We start from the raw sequence: 13,639 nt of genomic DNA on the forward strand, positions 1-13,639 counted from the left end.
GGAGTATGGTGTACAATTTTGGTCACCCAATTATAGGAAGGATGTCAACAAAATAGAGAGAGTACAGAGGAGATTTACTAGAATGTTGCCTGGGTTTCAACAACTAAGTTACAGAGAAAGGTTGAATAAGTTAGGTCTTTATTCTTTGGAGCGCAGAAGGTTAAGGGGGGGCTTGATAGAGGTCTTTAAAATGATGAGAGGGATAGACAGAGTTGATGTGGACAAGCTTTTCCCTTTGAGAATAGGGAAGATTCAAACAAGAGGACATGACTTCAGAATTAAGGGACAGAAGTTTAGGGGTAACATGAGGGGGAACTTCTTTACTCAGAGAGTGGTAGCGGTCTGGAATGAGCTTCCAGTGGAAGTGGTGGAGGCAGGTTCGTTGGTATCATTTAAAAATAAATTGGATAGGCATATGGATGAGAAGGGAATGGAGGGTTATGGTATGAGTGCAGGCAGGTGGTACTAAGGGAAAATAATTGTTCGGCACGGACTTGTAGGGCCGAGATGGCCTGTTTCCGTGCTGTAATTGTTATATGGTTTATTTGGTTTACTGCATGTATGCAGTTTTCACATTCTTTCCATACGGGTTTCACCTGGGTGATCCGGTCTCCTCCCACATCCTAAAGATGGGCTTGTAGGTTAATTGTCCACTGTAAATTGCACCCAGAGTCGAGAAGGGTAGGCAAAGAATCAAACGAAATTGATGAGAATGTTGAGTGAATAGCTGCAGAAATGCCAAGGAGCAAGATCAGGTGAGGCGTTGTAATGCAGGCAAAATGGGATGAATGTTGATTGATAAGTTAAAAAGGTCGGCATGCTCATGCTGAGCTGAAGGGCCAATTTCCATTCTGTATGACTGACTCCTATATCGTAATAAGTAAGAAAGAGCAGGAGGAATATTGGCCTCGCTGTCATAGAGATTGATGGAGTTATGCCCCTGTCCCACTTATTGAAACCTGAACGGAAACCTCTGGAGACTTTGCGCCCCACCCAACGTTTCCGTGTGGCTCCTGGAGGTTTTTGTCAGTCTCCCTACCTGCTTCCACTACCTGCAACCACCTGCAACCTCTGGGAACCGCACGGAAACCTTGGGTAGGGCGCAAAGTCTCCAGAGGTTTCCGTTCAGGTTTCCTAAGTAGGACAGGGGCATTAAGGAGTAGAGGCAGGTTTAAAGGGAAGCTGGGTAAACATGCGGGAGAGAGAAAGAGGGTGATGGTGATGGGGAGAGTGGGGCTGGGTGGATGCTGGTATGGAGCAGAAACACCAACATTAACCAGAGGATGTGAATGCCCCTTTGCTGCTAATGGTTTGATGCGTTTCCCCATTTATGCTACGTATAAATGTAGCATACATTTAATGTAATACATGTAAATACTGTTCAAGGTTTCAAGGTCAGTTTATTGTCACATCTACCAATTAAGGTACAGTGAATCTATTCATTAGATCTCCAGGAAAAAATATTGATTGTATAAACGACTGCTTGTTTGTGTTAGTACCTTCTGAAAAGAGTTTCAATTGTTGTGCAGATTCTCCTGAGCCTGTTCGTTGCCGTCATTCTGGACAATCTCGAGCTGGATGAGGATCTGAAGAAACTGAAGCAGGTAACGTGCTTTTCCCGCTGACTTTGGAGAACTACTTCCCTTATGCGAATGTCTCAGCAGTGTGAAGCTTGCATGGGCATAAGGTCATGTGATAGGAGTAGAATTAGGCCATTTAGCCCATCAAGTCATCACCATTCAATCATGGCTGATCTATCTCTCCCTCCTAACCCCATTCTCCTGCCTTCACCCCATAAACCCTGACACCCATAGTAATCAAGAATCTATCTATCTCTGTCGTAAAAATATCCATTGACTTGGCCTCTACAGCCTTCTGTAGCAAAGAATTCCACAGGTTCACCACCCTCTGACTAAAGCAATTCTTCCTTATCTCCTTCTTAAAGGAACATCCTTTAATTCTGAGGCTATGACCTCTAGTCCTGGACTTTCCCATATGAAGAGACTCTCCCACTGGTGGAAACATCCTCTCCACATCCATACAAGCCTTTCACTATTCTGTACATTTCAATGAGGTCCCTCCTCATCCTAAATTCCAGTAAGTACAGGCAGCGATGGGCTGCCCGGCAGATCATGTGATTGCAGCATGGAGCTGAGTGTCAAGGATCACTGTGTTGACAAAACACCATTGTCCCCAGAGAATCAGGATGCATCACAACTTGGTTTGGGAACAACTCCATCCAAGATCACAAGAAATTGCAGCGAATTGTGGACACAGCCTAGACCATCACACAAACCAACCTCCCTTCTATTGACTCCAGTTATACCTCACGCTGCCTCAAGGCCAGCAGCATAATCAAGAACGAGTCGCACCCTGGCCACCCTCTTCTACCCTCTCCCATCAGGCAAAAGGTATAGAAGTGTGAAAACGCACACCTCCAATTTCAGGGACAGTTTCTTCCCAGCTGTTATCAGGCAACTGAACCACCCAGAGAGTTTTGAATCTGTGGAATTCTCTGCCTCAGAAGGCAGTTGAGGCCAATTTGTCTCTTACCACAACATGAGAGCAGTACTGAACTATGTTCTACCTCATTGGTGACCCTCGAGCTTTCCTTGATCTGACTTTGCTGGCTTTAACTTGCACTAAAGGTAATTCCCTTATGTATTGATACCCTGTAAATGGCTCGATGTATCATGTAATCATGTATTGTCTTTCTGCTGTCTGGTTAGCACACAACAAAAGCTTTTTTCTCTACCTCGGTACACGTGACAATAAACTGAACTGAACTGAAATGCATAGTGATTTCTGAACTGCAGTTCGTGCATCTGGATGCATGGGTGTAGAGGTTTATGAAGGAGTATGGACAGCAGGCAATGCATAGGATGCACGAACATGTAAAGGGTTGCAAATGAGTGTGGACTGCAGCCAATGCACAAGTGCGCTGATACTCTGGTCATTGCTCAGCCTCAGTGCCCCGGGGCACTTCCCACAGCCGACCCAGAGCTCCTCCGAGCGAGTCCGAGGGTGTGTGAGGTATCCCCCGGCCCACCTATAGGCATCATTCTTTTCTTCTGTTAGATTACTATCTAAATGGCGTCAAGTTGGGAAAGGGGGAAGTACAACGGGATCTGGGGGTTCTTGTACATCAGTCTATGAAAGTAAGCATGCAGGTACAGCAGGCAGTGAAGAAAGCGAATGGCATGTTGGCCTTTATAACAAGAGGAATTGAATATAGGAACAAAGAGGTCCTTCTGCAGTTGTACAGAACCCTAGTGAAACCACACCTGGAGTATTGTGTGCAGTTTTGGTCCCCTAATTTGAGGAAGGACATTCTTGCTATTGAGGGAGTGCAGCGTAAGTTTGCAAGGTTAGTTCCCGGGATGGCGGGACTGTCATATGCTGAGCGAATGGAGCAGCTGGGGTTGTACACGCTGGAGTTTAGAAGGATGAGAGGTAATCTCATTGAAACATATAAGATTGTTAAGGGCTCGGACACGCTAGAGGCAGGAAACATGTTCCCGATGTTGGGGGAGTCCAGAACCAGGGTCCACAGTTTAAGAATAAGGAGTAAGCCATTTAGGAGACGAGGAAACACTTTTTCTCACAGAGAGTGGTGAGTCTGTAGAATTCTCTGCCTCAGAGGGCGGCGGGGGCATGTTCTCTGGATGCTTTCAAGAGAGAGCTAGATAGGGCTCTTAAAAATAGCGGAATCAGGGGAAATCGGGAGAAGGCAGGAACGGGGTCCTGATTGGGGATGATCAGCCATGATCAGATCACATTGAATGGCGGTGCTGGCTCAAAGGGCCAAATGGCCTACTCCTGCACCTATTGTCTATTGTCTATTGCCTATTGCCGCCGCCACCATATTGAAGGTACAGACTGCAGTTCATGCATTGGTGTACCAAGATTTGTAAATGGGTGGAGCCTGCACCCATGCAGCACAGTTGATCGTGAATGGAAACAGTAATCTTATCCTCAGACCTGCAGAGGTCCAGTGAGGAAGCTGTCTTCCCACACCACAACCTGACACAAAGCTGGACCCAGCAACATGATGGTTTTAGATTCAGTAGAAAGTATTAGCTGGCGAAGGGGTGAATAATTGTGTAGTGTTAATGTTGTGAGAGTGTGTGTGGGATGTAATTGGCACTGTTAGAAATGTCCATCACTCGGCTGGTGTTCCTTTCATTACTTCCAGCCCACGCAACCATTGATACCCAGCTTGATCTGTGATTGACTGTGTGGTCCAAAGGTTCCCCTACCAGCCCTGAGGAGACTTTTTAATTTATTAATCAAGGGTTGTGGGTTTTGCAGGCTGAACGAGCATTTAATTGCCTATCCCTTATTACCCTCAAGAAGGTGGTGGTATGCTGCTGTCTTGAACCACTGCAGTCCTTGAGGACAGAGGTGGAGAATCAAAAGCTTCAAATGCCCGGGCGTGCATATCGAAGAAGATCTCTCCTGGACCCAGCACATTGATGCAATCATAAAGAAAACCCAATCACACCTCTATTTCCTTAGAAGATTGAGGAGATTCGGTATGTCCACGAATATTCTCTTAAGCCTCTACAGGTGTAGGCAACATTGTTTGGCAACTCGAACGCCCAGGAACCAAGTAGATTGCAAAATGTGGTGAGCACTGCCCAGTCCAACATGGGTACTGACCTCCCTACCATCAAAGGGATCTACAAGAGTCGCTGCCTCAAAGGCGGCCAGCATCATCAGAGACCCACACCACCATGTCCACACTCCTGCCATCAGAAATAAGCTTGCTCACGATCCATCTACACTCGTCCCACCTACCCACATTTAGCCTACATCCTTCCAAACCTCTCTTATCCATGTACCTGATTTATTTTTAATGTTGTGATAGTACCTGCATCAACTACCTCCTCCGGCAGCTCATTCCATACACCCACCGGAATAACATATAACCATATAACCATATAACAATTACAGCACGGAAACAGGCCATCTCGGCCCTACAAGTCCATGCCGAACAAATCTTTTTCCCCTTAGTCCCACCTGCCTGCACTCGTACCATAACCCTCCATTCCCTTCTCATCCATATGCCTATCCAATTTATTTTTAAATGATACCAATGAACCTGCCTCCACCACTTCCACTGGGAGCTCATTCCACACCGCCACCACTCTCTGCGTAAAGAAGTTCCCCCTCATATTACTTCTGTCCCTTAATTCTGAAGTCATGTCCTCTTGTTTGAATCTTCCCTATTCTCAAAGGGAAAAGCTTGTCCACATAGAAGTTAAACATAGAATTAGCGTAAATGTTTAGAAAGATATGAGCCAAATTTAGGTAAGTGGGATTAGCTCAGTTTGGCAATTTGGTTGGCATGGACGAGTTGGGCTGAAGGGCCTGTTTTCACGCTGTGTGACTCTACCAACCTGCACTGAAGTGGAACGTGGGAGATAACGGGAACGTGCGGGGGAAACCCACGTTGGCAATGTGCAAGCTCCACGCGGACGCATTTGAGATCAGGAATAGTCCCAGACTGCTGGCGCTGTAAGGAGCAAGTCCATTAACTGCATGGCTGGGGGAAAGGGACAACTTGAAGGCATGTTCATAGATCTGGCAAAGCCTTGGAGAGAACGGACAGCTTTCATTTAGTACCGGAGCAGATTGAATGGGCAGAAGAGCCTGTTTCCATTCTGTATAACTCCACAACCATAAAATACAAATCTAGTGTTCAGGAGTGATGGCAGGAACATAGCACAGAGCTGTGGGATCTGGAACACTCATCCCCCAAATAAGCCAATGCTAGGGATTAATTTAGTTTAGTTTATGGTCACGTATACCGATGTACAGTGAAAAGCGTTTGTTGCGTGCTTACCAGTCAGCAGTAAGACTGCACTTGATTACAATCGTGCTGTCCGCAGTGTACAGATACATGATAAACGGAATAATGTTTAGTGCAAGACAAAGTCCAGTAAAGTCAGATTATAAATAGTCTGAGAGTTCCCAGTGAGGTAGATGGAAGCTCAGGGCCGCTCTACTTGTTGATAGGATGGCTCTGTTGCCTGATAACAGCGAAGAAGAAACTGTCCCTGTACCTGGAAGTGTGCATTCTCACACTTTAATTTCTTGAGGGGGGGGGGAAGTTGAAATGGATGAAATTCTCTCCAATATGAATCGAGACAGATAATCGGATCCAACTGGTCTGTCATTGTTTTGAAGCTGTTGACTGATTTTCCCCGGCCCTACCCCAAATGCCCTCCCATTGTGGATGGAAATTTTTGCTGCCTCGCTCGACATTCTTGGAATGTCCCACTGGGGTTTATGAGTACATAGATTAATGAGCGACCAGCTTGTGGTACAGTCTGTGCCCGTGACATCGAAGGCAATCAGTTGCCGAAACATCTCTTCATTGCTCCAAGTCCAAACGGTAAAAAAAAAAACTGCTGGGGAAACTCAGCAAGTTGTGCAGCATCTGTGGAGTGTCCCATGCTTTGGCATGCAGTTATATATGAGAGATTTTGTTTGAGCTTGTGAATCTGTCGCAAGATACTGCAAGGACGACTAGGGTTAAAGAGGGATGTTGACGTTAAGTGCATTGCATGTACATTCTAATCGCCTCTGGGCATGCAGTTCTACTTTAAAATTGTTTTCCTTTCTCATGCCTTCAATTGTTTAAGTCAGTAAATTTTTGAAATGAAAGCAATTTCTGGAAAGACCCAGACCAGGGTTCTGCTCAAGGCAGCACTGCAGCCTGTCAACGCACACTCTTTTCCCAAAGTCAAGTTGTATTAAATAACGCAGCCTCAAACCCACAGGAGGCAAATTGGTTAATTTCAGTTAGAACCACACAATAATTCTATTGTTTGATTCCTGATGAAAATACTAAGACTCTAAAAGCAATGAAATCGATCAGTAGCCAGGGGGCAAGATTCAGAACTGAGATTAGATCTGGTCCAGCCATGTTCTTTTAAAAAATCATACTTCTGTATCAATTACTGAAAATGTTTTTAAGTCAGGTACCTCAAGATTTTTCTGTCTTCATCTCGTTCCACTTATGAGATATTCCCCATTGCAGGTTTTTTGAGGCATAGTGGTGGGTTTGCAAATAAAGCAACAAGGATTGGGACATGAATGCACAAACCGGCTGGAGCGCTTGTTGTTCCCAACCTGAATTAGATTGATGCAGCAATGTAGTGGAACAAGGTAAATAGCCAACCCAGTGCATACATTAAGAAATCATTTTGCATGTGTTCATAAGTTATAGGAGCCATTCGGTCCATCTAGTCTACTCCGCCATTCAATAATTGCTGATCTATCTTTCCATCACAAGCTCATTCTCCTGCCTTCTCCCCGTAACCCCTGACACCCATACTAATCAAGAATTATATCGATTGATGGCCTCCACAACCTCTGTGGCAATTAATTCCACAGATTCACCACCTTCTGACTAAATTCCTTCTTATCTCCTTTCTAATGATATGTCCTTTTATTGAGGATATGGCCTCTGGTTCTAGACTCTTCCACTAGTGGAAACATTCTCTCCACATCCACTCTATCCAGGCCTTTCACTTTTTGGTAAGTTTCAATGAGATTCCCCCCCCCCCCCCCCCCTCAACTTTCTAGACTCCAGTGAGTACAGGCGCAGTTCCGTGAAACGCTCATCATATGTTAACCCATCATTCCTGTGATCATCCTCTGGACCCTCTCCAACTACAGCAGGAACAACATCAGGATGGTCCCAAATTCTTTGCAATGAAATATTTCTATAATCCATAAATTTGCATTCTGATTTTGCACAGCAAACCCATAAACCAGTATGGTGACAATAAATAGATCTGTTTTGGTGGTGTTATCTCCCCTTCCCCCCAATACTGTGGAGATCACCTCGGATGCTTCGGAGTAGTGCCATGGCATCTCTTGGGTTTACCAAACGGAGCCGATTGGACCTTAAATTGATGTCTTATTTAGACGACAGCACCCCCTGGCAGCAATGTCAGAACTGCACCACAGGTGAAGTTTACGTTGTATGGATCAGACCTGGAGATGAGGGTGCCACCCACATCGAGCCCCAACTGGCACACACGGGGACCTTGGGCAGTACAGTGGCACAGCTGGCAGAACCCTCGACTCACAGTGTCAGAGACCCAGGTTCAATCCCGACCTCAGGTGCTGTCCATGGAGAGTTTGCATAACCTCCCTGTAACTGCATGAGTTTCTCATGGATGATCTGCTTTCTTCCCTCATCCCAAAGATGGCTGGGGTGGTTAATTAATTGATTTCTTTAAATTGTCCTAGTGTGTAGGTGAGTGCAAAATCTGGGGGGAGCAGATGGGAATGTGAGAATTTCTTTTTAAGGTTAACTTGGTCCTAGTGTGAGTGGGTGGTTGATGGTTGGTACAGACAGTGGGTTAAAGGTCTGTTTCTATGCTGTATCTATCTGCGAGAGCAAGGAAAAATTACTTCTAGTTGTAATAAATAAAACCTGAATGAAAACTCACAAGCAAGTTTGAAAGGGTGGAAGTGTGTGGGACAGGAATTTAAAGCAATCTAAAACATTGCCATTAATGAATAACATACAATGCCTTTCAAACTCACACCTTCTCGTTATGGCATCTGCCTTCCGAATCAAAGATTTCAATACTTCTCCCCATAAAACACTCAAAGATGAAATCATAATGTTCTCTCCCTGGAGACAAAGTGTTCTATAAAAGATCATAAAATAATTTACTTGTAGGATGTTACTAGTGCGTTCAATAATAACTTTCAAAAGGGCTCTTGCCAGTGGGCTTGCGAGAGGAATAGTTGCTGAAATTTGAGGGTAGCGCTCACCTCTGGCTGGGAGGCATGTAAAATACTAGAACTCGAACGATCCCATGCTTGGAAACCGAGTACAACACACTGACAAATGCATTGCTGATCGAAAGACAAATTTGCTCATTAGAGATAGAAAGATACAGCGCAGAAACTGGCCCTTTGGCCCATTGAGTCCGCGCTGACCATCCATCTCGACTAATTCTGTTTTATCATAGTCATCCAGCACAGTCATGTTGAGCAATGTACCCCATCTACACCCGTCCCACCTGCGTGCATTTGGCCCATATCCCTCTAAACCTTTCCTATCCATGTACCTGTACAAACGCCTTTTAAATGTTGTCATGGCACCTTCCTCAACTACCTCCTCTGTCAGCTTGTTTCATGTATCCACCACCCGTTGTGTGAAAAAGTTGTCCTCAGGTTCCTATTAAATCTTTCCCCCCACATTAGACCTGTGTCCCCTAGTTTTTAATTTGCTGACTCTGGGTAAAAAAACTCTGTGCATTTATACCACCTCATGTTCTTGTACAGCTCTATAAGATCCCCTCTCATCCTCTTACACTCCAAAGACTGTAGTCCCAGCCTGCCCAACCTCTCCCTATAGCTCGAGCCCTCAAATTCTGGCAACGTCCTCATAATTGTTCTCTGCACTCTTTCCGTCTTAAGCTCTCCACATTCCCACCAACTCTCCCCAGATTCCAACATTCACCTTGGGCCAATTTACCGGGCCATTCTGCATATCTTTTAGTATATGGGAGGAGACTGGAGCATCTCGAGAAAAAAAAAATGAGATACAGACAGCACCTGGGGTCTAGAATGAACCTGGGTCTCTGGCACTGACGCAGTGGTTCTACGCAGCAAGAAAAATGTCATTCTGTCATGGTCTTGGAACTGGGCGGAATAGCAATAAGACAGGCATCATAAATCCAGTAGAACATTTGGGAGAATCTTCTTTCTCCAGGGAATGGGGAGAACCCTCACACGGGGTGGGATTGAGGTGAACGCCAGGGCTAGGTTAATGTGGAGGAAGATTTAAAAGATGCTTTCTCCAGTCAACCAATCCCAATATTCTCTGTCTGGTAGACAAAAAATGCTGGAGTAACTCAGCGGGACAGGCAGCATCTCTGGAGAGAAGGAATGTGTGACATTTTGGGTCAAGACCCTTCTTCAGACTTCTTCTGTGTTGGTTTTCAACTTTGTTTAGTTTGGTTTAGAGTTACAGTGAGGAAACAGGCCCTTCGGCCCACCAGGTTCGCGCCGACTTGCGGTCCCCGTACACTAGCACTGTCCTACACGCCAGGGACAATTTGCAATTTTTACAGAAGCCAATTATCTACAAATCTGTAAGACTTTAGAGTGTAGAGGAAACCAGAGCATCCAGAGAAAACCCACGCTGTTACGGGGAGAACGTTCAAACTCCGTTCAGTACCCATAGTCGGGATCGAACCCGGATCTCTGGTAGTGTAAGGCAGCAACTCTACCACTGCATCACCATGCTGTCCTTGTGGTGTAGGCACCAATTAACTCAATCATCACCAAGCCAGCAGCCACAGCTGCCCAGTGAGTACATGCATAGTTTCATAAGCAGGAGCTCAAATCAGTTTTCACACTTTCAAGCCACTTCAGTTAATGTTCGAGGTAATAAACATACATAAATGCAGATCTAGAACAGATGGACCCACTCACTATTTAATAACATTTTGGTGATCTGTTCGGATCCTTAACTCCACTTTCCTGTCAAGCTACAGTAATCTTTCAAAGGTTCACTGTTTTTTATTATCATGTGTACCAAGGTACAGCGACATTTTTTTTTCTGCATACAGATCACTAAGATCTTTGCCATAGAACAAGTAAATAATACATAGAAACGGAGTCACTGAGTCAAAATGCACGAGTCTCCAGGTTTTACCGCCATTTCACAGTCCCAACTGCATTTGGTCATAAAGGCCCATTGCAGCGGCCGCCTCCATCCAGTCGTCCTGCGAACCATCGTCCTTTTCCTTGCTCGGTTATCTTCAACCTTTGTGCCCCGGGGGCCCTCTCCCGCAGCCGACCTTGAGGACGCAGAAGATAAGATCCCCGGTTCCTTCTTCATATGCCTTTGGTCCAGCTTTCTTTGACCCCCTTTCTTTATCCAGAACCTGATTGTACTTGAAAACACTCAAAGACACTGCTTCCACCACACTTTCAAGGCAAGGCAAGGCAAGGCAACTTTATTTATATAGCACATTTCATACACGAGGCAGACTCAAAGTGCTTCACATAAAAAACATGTCATACAATAAAATGAAATAATAAAATTAAATAAAATAGAAGAATTAAAAGAAAATAAAAGCAAAGTTAAAAATGCATTATAAAAAGTGCAAAAGTTAAACGTGCAATGTAGTTAAGATTTAGCTGAAAGCTAAAGTAAACATAAAAGTTTTCAGTCTTGTTTTAAAAGTGGTCAAAGTTGAGGCAAGTCTTAAATCTTCATGAACTTTATTCCAGCTATTTGTTGCATTGTAACTAAATTCTGCTTTGCCATGTTTTGTATTTACTCTGGGAATCACTAACAGATTGGTCTCAGAAGATCTTAGCGGTCTAGAAGGCTTATATAATGGAAGCATGTCAGTGATATACTTTGGCCCTAAACCATGTAGTGATTTATAGGTGAGCAGCAGGATTTTGAAATCAATTCTCTGACATACAGGGAGCCAATATAAGGATTTATGAATCGGTGTAATGTGTTCAAATGTTTTGGTCTTTGTTAGAACTCTAGCAACAGCGTTCTGAACAAGCTGTAGCTGCCTGACAGTTTTTTTCAGAAGACCTGCAAGGAGACCGTTACAATAATCTAGCCTACTAGTAATAAAGGCATGTACAAGTTTTTCTAAGTCTTGAGCTGACATGAGTCCTCTTATGTCAACTTCAAGAGAGTTTCTGGGACTCGCAACCCTCTGAGAGAAACAATTCACCACATCTTTGTATTTAACCTGTTCAGAGTATGCTCAGGTCATGGCCACTGGTGGAAAAATAAACATGGCAGTGAACAGGTTAATGGATGACTTCTTATTTGGAGCAGTGATGCCTCAGTTCTATATTCTCCCTCAAAAGGAAACATCTACCCTGTCAAGATCCCTCAAGATCTAAAACGTTTCAATTGAGTCACCTCTTATCCTTCAGTAGATACAAGCGTCACCTGCCAACTTTTCTTCATAAAATAATTTGCCTGTTCCAGGTATTAATCTAGTAATCCTTCACTGAATTCAATAACTTTCTTCCATTAATAAGGAGTCTGGGCACGGCATTATTAACCCCCTCTGCAGCTGATCACAACCTCCTTACCTTTGTATTCAATTCCCTTTCCTGTTGGCTAGCCAATCTTTCATCTGTGCCAAAAAACTACAGCATAAACGCTTTATTTTCAACTATAACCTTTGACAGGGTAAATTGTCAAATGCCTGATGGAGATCCAAGTTGAGTCCATCCACCCTATCCAGAGCACGTCACTTCTTCAAAGAAGTTCAGTAAATTATTTGTAAGCTGGAGGTGATACCTCCGCATTGTGATCAACAGCCATGATCACATTGAATGGCAGTGCTGGCTGGAAGGGCCGAATGGCCTACTCCTGCACCTGTTGTCTATTGTCTATCATAAGATACAACACGGAATGTGTGCAGAACATTGTAATGGACTATTGAAGGGAAATAACTCGACCGTGAGAGACGGCAGAGGCAGCAAATAGTGTTGAAAACGAGCCTCAATAAGAAGCCGGAGCAGATGTGTAACACGGAGCAGAAGGGCCGAATGGCCTGATCCTGTACTGTGCATTCTGTACCTCTGCTAGACTGCGGGATAGCGTTTTAAACCCGCTCCTGTCATATAATAATGTATTACTGAGGGTTCTTGAGTAGTGTTTTAAATTGGTTACTTGCTTTCGAAGCGGGAAGCAGGGAGGTATGTGTCAATCACAAAAGTACTTGATGTCAAACGAGGGATACATTCTCTGAACAGTTTAATGAGGTTCTATTCTGGTATTTGATTTTTTTGTAAAGTGTGCAGCGGCATCTGTGTGTGCAGAATTATGCAAATCCTTGTACGTTGCTTGTGTTTAAAGAGGCAATGCCTGTGAAACATGAGCAAATGATAACCCTTCGTCCGTGCAAGGTGGGGCCCTCTGGATGAGTGTTCCTGGCGAGTGTGTGGTGGAACTGCCCTCACATCTGATCAGATGGAGACTTTGCCAAATCTGTGATGCAAAATTGGCATAAATCCACCCCTTCTGCTACCCTTCCACAGCCTAGTTCTCACGCACAGAATACCTGGCAGTTAAAGCAAGGAACAGGCAGGTTGCCAGGCATGGTAGCTCAGCGGTAGAGTTGCTGCCTCACAACGCCAGAGACCCAGGTTCAATCCTGACTATGGGTGCTATCTGTACAGAATTTGTACGTTCTCTCTGTGACAGCATGGATTTTCTCTGGGTGCTCCGGTTTCTTCCCACACTCCAAAGACGTACTGGTTTGTAGGTTAATTGGCTTTTGTAAATTGCCCCCAGTGTTAGTGTACGGGGTAATGGCTGGTCGGCGTGGATTCGGTGTGCCGAAGGGCCTGTTTCCGCATTGTGTCTTTAAAATTAATGGTTTTTAGACCCTTTCTGAAAAATAATTGATCTGCATTTTTACCTCCACACGCCACTTTAGCTTTTCACTCTGGAATGGAGAAAGAGGAGATGTGACATGGTAGATGTCATAGAGTCATTTAACACAGAAACAGACTCTTCCATCTACCATGTTCATGCCAACCACTAAGTAAACATCAATTTTAATCAAGCTTTCCAACACTTGGTCCGCAATCTGGTAAGCCTTACCGA

The 13,639-nt window shown here is 44.5% G+C and overlaps 1 protein-coding gene across 1 annotated transcript in view; it reads left to right on the forward strand.

Moving 5' to 3' along the window:
* Window positions 1-13,639, forward strand: part of nalcn (sodium leak channel, non-selective) — a 201,010-nt gene that overhangs the window by 81,584 nt on the left and 105,787 nt on the right. Inside the window, 1 exon segment of the mRNA XM_055636651.1 lies at window positions 1,530-1,604. Within this exon segment, the coding sequence (XP_055492626.1) occupies window positions 1,530-1,604 (75 nt within the window).

This window comes from Leucoraja erinacea, chromosome 6 (genome assembly GCF_028641065.1).
Source record: "Leucoraja erinacea ecotype New England chromosome 6, Leri_hhj_1, whole genome shotgun sequence".
Taxonomy (NCBI): Eukaryota; Metazoa; Chordata; class Chondrichthyes; order Rajiformes; family Rajidae; genus Leucoraja; species Leucoraja erinaceus.